Here is a 12,213-nt window from a genome sequence, read left to right on the forward strand (position 1 = left end):
GATATTTGCATTAATGAGCAGGTGTACCTAATAAAGTGGCCGCTGAGTGTGTACACACAAACTGCTGGAGGAACACAACCTTCTTATTCCCGTTTCTTCCCCATTCCTTTCCAATCCCTTCGAAGGCTTGAAACATTGACTGTTTATTCCAGCTCACAGATGATGCCTGACCTATGGAATTCCTCCAGCATTTTATGTGTGTTACTCTGGATTTCCAGCATCTGCAGAATCTCTTGTGTTAATGGTATTTATATACTCCAGTGCACGTTCCTTCACTGAACACTCCTTTGCCTGTTAACTCCTTCATCTCCCAACTTTTACACGCTGCCTTTGTTTCAGCTAAGGAGAACACACTACTCAAGCACAATGTAATAACCTCACTAACACGTTTCCCTTTCCCTCTCAGGTATAGGTGTCACATGACCACACTCAAGAACAGTAGATGGAATGGCTGTGGCTGAATTGGTTCAAAGGAGAAGATCTTTGCGATCAATGTATAATAGAAAGCACTGGTTCAGGAGGGGCAGAGGCCTAGGAGAAGAGATAGCGCTGAGCTGCGATCTCCAGTGAGGTTGCAGCTCAGAAATAGCTATTTATTTTAGGTTTTTTTGCAACACAATCAGGGGTAAGGTTAGAGTTTATGGACAGGGAAGTGGGGGAATTAGAGGACAGGACAGAGTCTAACCTTCCGCTCTGTGTTCGAAGGCCAGCAGGGAGGGTGTGACCAATGTCCAGACAGCAGACCACTTCAGGGTCCCATCACCAGCAAGACTGGAGCTCAAGGCCTAGTTTTCGGGATCCCGTCACTGGCGAGTGCAGCGGTCAAGGCCTATGTTTGAGACCTTATCCAGGGTCCTCATTCACCATCATCTGCATGTCCTTGATCTATACTGAGGATCAAAGCCTGTCAGGCAATGAGAGCTCCAGACTGAGACCCAAAGGTCGAATGGAGGTCTGAGGTGAATCCCAAAGGTCAATCAGAAGTCCAGATGTGGAGGCCCGCTGGGCGGAACCTGGGTCTGAGAATCTCTACGAGTCCATTAGGGAAGTCAGGACCCAGTGTCTGCGAATCCACAAGACCGCTGCAGGATGAAGAAGGTGGTCTGTCACGGAGACAGTATAGATCAAGGACATGCGCCTAGGGAGGAGAAATGGAGCTTGTTTCACTATTGCTTTGCTACGTAGTACGTTCTGTTTCGTTCTGCCGAGCATTGTGGCCATGCTGTGCTGGTGACACTTGCAGCTTGTTCCCAACGCATCCTTGGGTTCTCTTGTTTGTTGGCATAAATGACACATTTCACAGCACGTCCAGATATACATGCGATAAATAAATCTAAATCTACCTGCAGCTAACCTCAACAGTATGTTCTACTTGCCCCAATCCTGCAATACCTTCCGATTTACAAACTTCCACACAGGTCAAGAAACTTTACCTTGCCAACTGAAACCATCTAAGTTAACACATAATAAGGACAAAGTAGATAACAGTCAATGGATGGAATGAGATGGTGCTTCCCCTCTCTCATGAAATAATAAAAATTTTTTGTATATTTAGAACGATACTCTGGAATGTTTTATTTTGCAGGCTGAATGAGGAATTTCTCAAAAAGTAGACATTTTACTGTGTCTGTGATGAACCTGTTTTAAAACACCCTTAAACTACTTTAAAAACTGCAATTCTATGATAATATGTTTATCATTTTAATACAATAAATGGGCTAGGAATGATTCCTCATTTCTATTTACAGATTTCTACTCCTGTATTGGTTCAAAGGTTGTCAAGCAGAGGAGTGGTAGTGGGGACAAGCTCCTCATGGCGTGCACCTCAAATAGCCTCTGACAACCAAGTCCAGCTCCTGGCCTTCTCGTGTGGCTTAGCCTCTAAGCCCAAAAGAACTGTTTATACTGACAGGAGAAGGGGTGAAGGCAGGTCCTGGCATGTTAAAACCAGTGTTTCGGGTAGATGGACCTCATCAGCCTGGGAAGGCAGTCCATCTAAGAGAGGGAAAACTGATTTCAAACCTCTGCCGCCTTGTGGCCATACCCACTCATGAAAAAGGCTTCAGGAGTAAACCCTGAGGACAAATCTGGAGCTGGAGTCCCTAAGGCAGTCCGACGTTGCCTTCAACCTTGTTCTGGCAACTCCTGCGACATCACTGGTGCCAAGCTGTATTGGCCCTTGCCCTTCCCTTGAACAACATTGGTGGCGTGGAGAGGGGAGACTTGCAGCATGGGCAACTGCCGGTCTTCCATATAACCTTGCCCAGGCCTACACCCTGGAGAGAAACAAGACTTTGAAAATGAAGCAAGACTTTCCAGGCGCAGATCCATGGTCTCGTGAGACTAACAGATGCCATCCACATCCACTCCTTATTAAAATAAAGGTTGAAATTCCAATTTCTCTTTAAAGTATGATTAGATTATAAGGTTTGGCAAGGAACAGCCACCTTTCGGGTGTTCCACGGCAATTATACTGAGTTTCTTTTAATTGGTCTTTCTGAGATCTGCTGTGCAGTTTATATTTTTAAGTTCGTTGTTATGCTCTCAGGATAAATCACATTAAGAACTGAAAACTTTTCCCAGCTGCAGATTTTTAAACATACCATGCCTAATAGACATGAAGAATGGTTGAATAAGCTGAAACTTTAACTTTCAGAGATAAAAAGAGAAGATATTCTGTGATTAAAAACAGAAACTGTGCAGTAGGTCAGACAGCCTCTGTAATAAGAAGCCTTAACCTAATTTTTCAGATTGGTAGCCTTTCACTAGAACTGGCAATAGTTGAAGCCTGATATGAAAACACCAGTGCCCAAGATCAGATAAGTGGCAAATACAGTCCAGTGCATTACAGGCAAAGACCTCCCCACCGTTCCACACATCTACGAAGAACGCAGCACCTATCGCCAAAGACCCCCACCATCCAGCCAATGCTCTCTTCTCACTACAACCATCAGGCAGGAGGTACGGGAACCTTACGGCCAACAGCAACCAGGTTCACCATCAGTTATCATCCTACAACCACCAGGCTCCTGAACCGGCGCGATTAACCTCATTCAATTCAACTCTGAACTGAATTCACAGCCTGCAGACTCACTTTCAAAGGCTCTGCAACTCACGTTCTCACTATCAATTTATCTTCTATTGCTTGTCAGTTCTTATTTATGTATAGTTTTTCATAAATTCTATTGTGTTTCTTCATTTTCCTGTGAATGCCTGTAAGAAAATGAATTACAGGGCAATGTATGGTGACATAATGTATATGTACTTTGATGATAGCAAGGTTCTTGGTAATGTGGAGGAACAGAGGAATATTGGGGTCCACATCAATAGACCTCTCAGAGTTGCCATGCAAGTTGATAGTGTTGTTATGAAGACATGTGGCCTGTTCACCTTCATCAGTCGGAGGATTGAGTTCAAGAGCGACAACGTAATGTTGCAGGTCTATAAAATCCTGATTAGACCATATTGGAAAACAGCAGTTAGTTATGGTTGCTGTATTGAAAGAAGCTTGTAGAAGCTTTAGAGAGGGTGCAGAGATTTACCAGGATGCTGCTTGGACAGGAGAGCATGTCTTATGAGGATAGGCTGAGCGAGCTAAGACTTTCCTCTTTGCAGCAAAGGAAGATGAGAAATGCCTTGACAAAATGATAAGACATACTGATCGAGTATATACCCAGAGACTTTCCCCCCCAGAGTGGAACTGGCTAATGAGGAGGCATCATTTTAAGGTGATTCGAGGAAAGTACAGTGATATCATTTTTTTTTTACATTCCCCCTTGGTTCAGTCCCTCCTGTGACACTTCACATGCTCTCGATCTCCTCAAAAACTTTCAACTCCCTGGCCCTGACCGCATCGTTTTCACTGTGGATTTCCAGTCCCCATACACTTCTAACCCCCATCAGGAAGGCCTTACAGATCTCTGCTCCTTTCGCACCAAGAGACCCAGCAAGTTCCCCTCCATCACCACCCTCCTCCATCCGGCAGAACTAGTCTCACCCTCAACGATTTCTCCTTCAGCTCCTCCCACTTTCTCCAGACTCAAGAGGTAGCCATGGGCACCCACATGGACCTCTGCTATGCCTGCCCTTTCATTGGCTACACAGAACAGTCCATTTTCCAAGCCTTCCATGGTAATGGGTTCCAGCACTTCCTGCACTACAGCTGTCTGGAGACAAACTATCTACCTACATCTTTTACAAATCTACTGATTCCCACAGCTATCTTGACTATACTTCTTCCCACCCTGGCTCCTGGAAGAATGCTCTTCCCTGTTCTCAGTTCCTTTGTCTTTGCCACATCTGTTCCCAAGATGCAGCTTTCCTTTCCGGGATGCCAGGTTGCTTCAAAGAATGGGTTTCCCTTCCTCACCATCGATGCTGCCATCGCCCATATCTCCTCCATTTCCTGGACATCTGTGCTCCCCCCATCTTCCTGACCGCTTAACAGGGATAGAGTTCTTCTTGTCCTTACCTACCACCCCATGAGCCTCTGCATCCAACACATCAATATCTGCAACATCTGCCATCTTCAACAGAGTCCAACTACCAAACACAATGTTACCTCCCCCAACTCTCCACGGGAGTCACTCCCTCCGAGACTCCCTTGTCTATTCGTCCCTCCCCAGTAATCTTCCACCTGGCCCATAGCCCTGCAAGCGATCAAAATGCTACACCTGCTCTCTTACCTCCATTCAGGGCCCCAAACAGTCCTTCCAGGTGAGGTAATACTTCACCTGTGAATCTGTAGCAGTCGTCAATTATATCTGGTGCTCACGACGCAGCCTCCTCTATATTGGTGAGACTTGACGTAATCTGGGGGCACTGCTTTGTCCAGCACCTCCATTCCAGCTCCAGCTGCCCAAAGTGGTATTTCCCAATGGCCAATCATTTTAATTCCCATCCTCATTCCCATTCCAACATGTCGGCCCATGGCCTCCTGTTATGCCAAGATGAGGCCACTGTCATGGTTGAGGAGCAACCCTTTATATTCCATCTAGGTAGCCTCTAACTGATGGCATGAAAATTGATTTCTCCTTTCAGTATTTTTCCCTCCCCTTTCCCTCTTCTACTATTCCCCACTCTGGGCTCTTATGTCTTCTCTTCACCTGCCTTTCACCTCCACCTCCTTCTCTTTCTCCTACAGTCCTCTCTCCTTGCCTAATAGGTTCCTTCTTCTCCAGCCCTTTACCTTTCCCACCCACCTGGCTTCACTCATCAACTTCCAGCTTGTCTTCCTTCCTCTCCCCCACCTTCTTATTCTGCCTTCATTTCCAGTCCTGAAGAGGAGTCTCAGCCCAAAATGTCGACTGTTTATTTATTTCCATAGATGTTGCCTGACCTGCTAAATTCTTCCAGCGTGTGTTACTCTGGATTTCCAGCATCTGCAGAATCTCTTGTGTTTATGAACCCTGCATTCTACTTTCCAATTCATCCATCCAAAGCGAATCACTGAACGCGTTTTTGGGCTGATCTCCATCTGCCACTCCTCAGCCCAGCTCTACATCCTGTCGAGGTCGGCACGGTGACACAACGCACAACGCTTCATAGCGCCAGCAACCCAGGTTCAATTCCCACTGCTGTCTGAAAGGAGTATGTTTGTTCCCTCCGTGACCGTGTGGGTTTCCTCCCACGGCCCGAGGATGTGCTGTTTGTTAGGTTAATTGGTCATCGTAAATTGCCCTGTAATTAGGCTAGGATTAAATCGGGGTTTACTGAGCAGAGGGGCCTATTCCACACTGTAAAGAAACAAAATGCCCTGGTACAACCTATAACAGAACTCAATACTATCCACAACTCCCCCAACCTTTGTGTCATCTGCAAACTTACTCATCCAAGTCATTTATAAAAATCACAAAGAGCAGAACAACATTGGTTACTGACCTCCAGGCAGAATACAATCCACCTACTTCTACCCTCCACCTTCCATGGTCACTAACCTCCATGCAAGCCAAATCTGAATCCCCACTGCCAAGTTTCCCTAGATCCCATGCTCTCCTGACTTTCTAGGGGAGCCTACCATGGGGAGCCTCTTAAAATAAGGGTACAGTAGCCGAACGGTTAGCTCAATACTTCACTGTATTAAAGCCCGGGTGACCGGGGTTTAACTCCTGCCACTGCCAGTACATTCTCCCCATGACTACATGGTTTTCCTCTGGCTGCCCCGGTTTCCTACCACAATCCAAAGACATACTGATTGGTAGGTTAAGTGATCATTGTAAAATTGTCCCATGGTTAGGCATGTTGGACAGTTCCATATCTTTTTATGATTTCAATCGCCTGCCTAAACGCCTCTTAAACACAAAGATTGTATCTCCTCCTCCAGCTCCTCTGGTGGTACCTGCCAGATATCAACCATCCTCTGTATAGAGAACTTACCCCTCAGATCTCCTTTAAAAGTACTCCCTCTCACCTTCCAATCAGGCTCTTTTGTTTTTCATGCCTTTACCATGGGGAAAAGATTCTGAGTGTCCACCCTATGCTGCTGTCATTTAAGATACCTCCTTCACGTCACCCCTCAGCTTCCTCCACTACAAAGAAAACAATCCCGAATTATTATTACACAGAACAGGAAGAAGATCAGAAGATAGCTGTTCACAAAATAATGGAGACCCACGATTGATATCAAAAAGCAGGCACAGGGAAAATGAAAAGGGCACTGCTACCAGAATATTTAAGTGTAAAGTAAGGAGCAGAATATTTATATTTGAGAAATTATTAGTATGGGAGGCTATAGAATATCATATATTTTTTGGTGCCTAAACAGGTTTACAATATTAAATGGAATTTAAATGTCAGGGTATATTGGGTGCAATTTTGGGCCCTTTATCTAAGAAAATATGTGCTGGCATATGAAAGTTTACAGAGAAGATTCACGAGAATAATCCCAGGAATGAAAGTGTTGATGTATGATGAGCATTTCATGGCTCTCGGCCTATACTTGCTGGAGTTTTGAAGAATGGGGGGCGGCGGGGGGGCATCTCACTGAAACTTATCGAATACTGAAAGGCCCAGATAGAGTGGATGCACAGAGAATGTTTCCTGTAGTAGGGGAGTCTAGGACCAGAGGGGGCAGCCACATAATACAAGGATGTTCCTTTAGAACAGAGATGAGGAGGAAATTCTTTAGCCATAGGTTGGTGAAAAGAATTCATTGCCAAGACTGCTGTGAAAGCCAAGTCACGGGGTATATTTAAAATAGAGACTGATAGGTTCTTCGACAGTAAAAGCATTAAAGTTATGGGGAAAAAGCAGGAAAATAGATTGAGAGTGCTAATAAATTAGCCATGATGGAATGCTGGAGCAGACTTGATGGTCTGAATGGCCTAATTCTTCTCCTATGTCTTATTATAAATACACGTTTGTACTTTGACCATAAAAATCCGACACACAATGATTACAAATTAAACAGTGACCTTCAGAAAGGAGTTGTCAAAGTTTTAAAAGTAAGATGTCTTCCATCACAAAGATAGTGAAGATTTTAGCTGAACTGTTGTGGCATGCTGCATAAACTGGCTTACCTTGTTAGAACTGGCTCGCATGCCAACTCTCAACCCCAAATATCCTTAGGCTGTGCTGGCTGCTAACGCAAACTTTTCACTGTAGGTTTTGGTGTGCAAGTGATAAATATATAAATCTGAATGGGAATCTAAATCCTGGTTTGGAAATAAGAAACAGCAGCAGAATGCACTGTTTGGAATCTCTGGAAGACTGAACTGGAGTTGAAGGACTGTCAGTGTGTGTGGTGGGAGGGAGGAAGGAAAAACACTGGGTTTGCTGTTATTGTTCTGTCACTTATTGTGTTCTGCAATGCTGTGCCAGACATAGCGGGCACAGTGTAGGTACCAGAATGTGTGACGAGACTTAGGAGCTACTCCCAACACATCTTAGGCTGCGTTGATCGTTAACACAAATGATGCATTTCACTGTATGTTTCAAAGTACGTGTGATAAATAAATGAATTTGTATCTGAACCTGAACCTTTATAGAGTTAATTTACAACCCTGCAGGAACTTTCTTATAGGTCTTTAGCAATCGATAAATCTGTGAAGAAAATTTCACAACAATGGCAAGCATAGATAAATGTTCTAGTTGTTGCTGCAGTTTCTATCAAATGCCTTTATTTTCCATTAGAATTAAACTTTTTTTTAAATCAATACAGTTTGACATTCCTATATTTGAATATTCAGTTGAAGATAAGTTTAATGAATTCAAAAACCAAATAAATTGGTACAAAAAGCAGCTAATAAGCATCTAACACTATCTTTGTTTCTTTTTCATTTTTTTTAATAGTGTTTGGTCTTGCTTTACTAATCTTAATTGCCATTCTTAAACTCCTATTTAAACAAAAAAATAATTATTGGATGCATTGTCTAAAAAAAAGTCGAATGTCACTACTAGATCAATAATTAAAATTAAAGTATTCAAGATGCTGGAGTTTTATTGTAGTGCAATACTGACAACAAGAACACAACTTCCAATTGAGTATTTCAATAATTCCTCCTGTCTTTAGCTCCTCCGAGTTTTGCTAAATTTCTTATTAAATCGTCTTGGCCTCTGTCCATTGAATTTAATCGAAAACTGAATTGAAGACGCCTCCTCAGTTTTAAGATCCTGTAATCTATTTTTATTTCATTCTTCAATTACCACTCTTTCTATTGCCCTTTACCTTCCAAATTGTCTGTGCTTGCAACCTAACATGTAAATGCTTAAAAGTCCTTAACTCTTGCAGATTGATTTAAATTGATTTCAGTGGAAATGAAAAGTGAATAGTTTCTATAAGGGCTGGTTACCTACCTACCAGGTGTTAAGGCCAAAGTGCATTTATCATCAATGAATGTATAAATTATATAACCTTGAGATTTGTTTGCTTCGCAAGCAGACGCAAAGCAAGGTACCTAAAAGAACCCAATTTTTTAAAAGTAAAACCAACCCCCAGTGCCCACAGAAAACAATAAAACAAAACAAACCATGCAAACAACAGAAGCCAGAAATGGCAACAGCTTCTGAAACAAATTGAGTCCACAGATCCAAATCCCCGGAGCAGCTCGGAGTAGGCCCAGAGCCTTGGTATTCAGTTCATCATATTAGCAGAGCAAGTCACCACATAGTTCACAGACACTAAGCGCAGCAGCTGGGGCAGTCTCATAGCCTTAGTGTCGCAGAGAGTGAGCCTCTGGTCTATCAGGACCGGCATTTAAATTGTCCAAATCTCACACTAGGAACTGGGCCCCACCACGACAAATCACTCTAGGCCTAGATTTCACTGCCAAAGAACCCATTATCAACCTGTCCAAATTGGCTCAGTGTTTAGAGCAATCCAACCTCACCAGACTCCCCACATCTTGCCTATCCAGTCTCTCTGGGCTGGCATCTCATCCTTAATCTCAGTTCTGGTCTCACAAAAACTCAGTGGATAGGGTGACTGTTTGCAGTCACCCTATCCATACCCCTCATAATTCTTTATACCTCTATAAAATCTCCTCTTATTCTCCTACGCTGCAGGGAATAAAGTCCTAGCCTACTCAACCTTTACCTACAACTCAGATCCTCAAGCCCCAGCAACAGCCTTGTAAATTTGAATAACAACATTTGAACAATACACAGATTATTATAAACCTGTATCTCCATGGTACATTGAAGATCTAAGATCACAAAATTGATGCATTACAATCCTACCAATGGTGGAAGAATATATGCCCTCATAAAATATTCAGATGAGTAGCTTTCTTTACTAGGTTTTAGAATCAGAATCAGGTTTATTATCACCGGCATGTGACGTGAAATTTGTTAACTTAGCAGCAAAAGTTCAATGCAGTACATAATCTACCAGAGAGAAAAAAATCATAAATAAAATAATAATAAATAAACAAGTAAATCAATTACATATATTGAATAGATTTTTTAAAACGTGCAAAAACAGAAATACTGTATATTTTTAAAAAGTGAGGTAGTGTCCAAGGATTTAATGTCCATTTAGGAATCAGATGGCAGAGGGGAAGAAACTGTTCCTGAATTGCTGAGTGCGTGCCTTCAGGTTTCTGTACCTCCTACCTGATGGTAACAGTGAGAAAAGAGCATGCCCTGGGTGCTGGAGGTCCTTATTTAATTTACTTATTTAGAAGTACAGCATGGTAACAGGCCCATCCAACCCAATGAGCCTGCACTACCTAATTACATCCATGTGACCAATTAACCCACTGTATGTCTTTGGGATGTGGGAAGAAACACACGGGATCAAAGGGTGAACATACAAACTCCTTGCAGGCAGCGCCAGGAATTGAACCCAGGTCGCTGGAGCTGTAAAACAATGTGCCCACTGCTATGCTATCGTGCCACCCCTGACAGATTGGAATTTATGAATGGAAATTTTTAACTCAAGAGTCCTAATAGAAAAAATACGGTTTTGCTGATAAATAAATTCACTCCGACAACTTTTTAAATTGGAAATTGCATTTTCATGTTAAGCCACCAGTTAAAACAAAGGTCTAACACTACCTCAGCACGAAGATCAGCCAGTTTCCTGTCCATGTTTGATCGTGCTCCGACTTCATCCTCCAGATCTTCCGAGATTCGCCCGAGCTCATTCTGATGAGCATCACGGAGAAGGGTCAACTGAGAAGCAGAGTGAACAAGATATTCTTAATACAGTCACCAGGGTCTACCTCAATTAATTACATTCTGTAGGAGAATGTTCTAAACATTTATCATCCAATTCCCCAAAGAAATCACAGTATACTTCCTCTATTCACATTGATTTTTTTTTACACAATTATGTAAAATATTCAACTTCCTCCTTTTGCAGAGTATGGCTTCATAATTCATATTAAAATTAATTCCATAACTTGTTTTGCATTAGTAAAATGAGTATTTTTTTGTTTTTTTATTTTACTTCCAGAGATCCCGTACAGAACAGGCCCCTCCAGCCCAACAACCCGCAGTGCCCAGCAGCCTACATATTTAACCCTAGCTGAATCACAGGACAATTCAGTGACCAATGAACCTACTAACATCCTTGGAACGTGGGATGAAACCAGAGCACCAGATGAAATCCATGCATTCACAAGAAGGGCGTACAAACTCCTTACAGACAGTGTCAGAAATGAACACTGAATTCCAATACCCCAAGCTGCGATATCATCATGCCTACCGCCATGCTACCATGACTTGACATTATCTACGTACATCATATCAAATAGAAATATTACAATAATTCACAAGCTTGAAAATGAAGATGAACTTAGCATGGCAGCCCTGAGATGCAGTGTGTGTTTTACTCAACACAAAACAGCTTGGAACGTCTAGATTCAATATGTAGTTTTGATTTACCTAAAATGCCAAGATTTTCTTTGCAAAGCCAACAGTGTCTACTTTGGACTAACCTTTGTCCCTCAGGCATTTAATTAGGACTTGCCAAGGGCGCCATGTTAGCACAGCAGTTAGCGCGATGCTATTACAACTCCGGGTTGGAGTTCAGGGTTCAGAGTTCAATTCTGGAACGGTCTCTAAGGAGCTTTTACATCCTCCTTGTGAACACATGGGTTTCCTCCAGGTGCTCCAGTTTCCTCCCACAGTCCAAAGACGTACTGGATTGTAGGTGAATTGCTCAATGTAAAGCTTCCTGCAATTAAGCTAGGGTTAAATAGGTATGTTTCTGGGTGGTGTGGCTCATTAGGCCAGAAGGGAGGTGGGAAAGAGAATCAGAGGAAGGGAGGGGGAGGAAGGGATGAAGGGATGGAGGGAGGGGGGTAGGAAGAGGAACGATGGGAGGGTGAGGAAGAGAGGGAGGGAGGAGAGAAGGAGGAAGGAGTGGAGAAAGGCAGGGAGGGAGGAAGAGAGGAGGAGGAAGAGAGGAGAAGGGAAGAGGGGGAGGAAGAGAGGGAGGGAGAGAATGAGGAAGAGACAGAGGGAGGAAGGAAGGAAAAAACAATAAAAGCAATGAGCCAATGTGACAAACAATGGAATATGTTGTTCTATTTACCACACAGAACAACACTGCACTGTACAAGCCCTGCAGACTACAATGTCGGCCCACTTCCATTGATAAAACTTGTCCAAAATATAACAAACATTATGGGAAACATGACAGCACAACATATACACAGTGGCCACTTTATTAGGTATGCCTGTGCACCTGATTATTAATGCAAATATCTACTCAACCAATCATGTGGTAGCATCTCAATACATAAAAGCATGTAGACCTGGTCATGAGGT

The 12,213-nt window shown here is 43.0% G+C and overlaps 1 protein-coding gene across 4 annotated transcripts in view; it reads right to left on the bottom strand.

Annotated features, from left to right (window-relative positions):
- Window positions 1–12,213, bottom strand: part of LOC132395248 (coiled-coil domain-containing protein 102A-like) — a 464,661-nt gene that overhangs the window by 334,857 nt on the left and 117,591 nt on the right. For all 4 annotated transcript variants that reach the window (XR_009512553.1, XM_059971586.1, XM_059971567.1 and 1 more), the window contains exon 5: window positions 10,495–10,611. Coding sequence is in view for 3 of the 4 variants with exons in the window: in XM_059971586.1 (XP_059827569.1) it covers window positions 10,495–10,611 (117 nt within the window). In the remaining variant the exon portion in view is untranslated. The remainder of the gene's footprint in view (window positions 1–10,494; window positions 10,612–12,213) is intronic.

This window comes from Hypanus sabinus, chromosome 1 (genome assembly GCF_030144855.1).
Source record: "Hypanus sabinus isolate sHypSab1 chromosome 1, sHypSab1.hap1, whole genome shotgun sequence".
NCBI classification, from domain to species: Eukaryota; Metazoa; Chordata; class Chondrichthyes; order Myliobatiformes; family Dasyatidae; genus Hypanus; species Hypanus sabinus.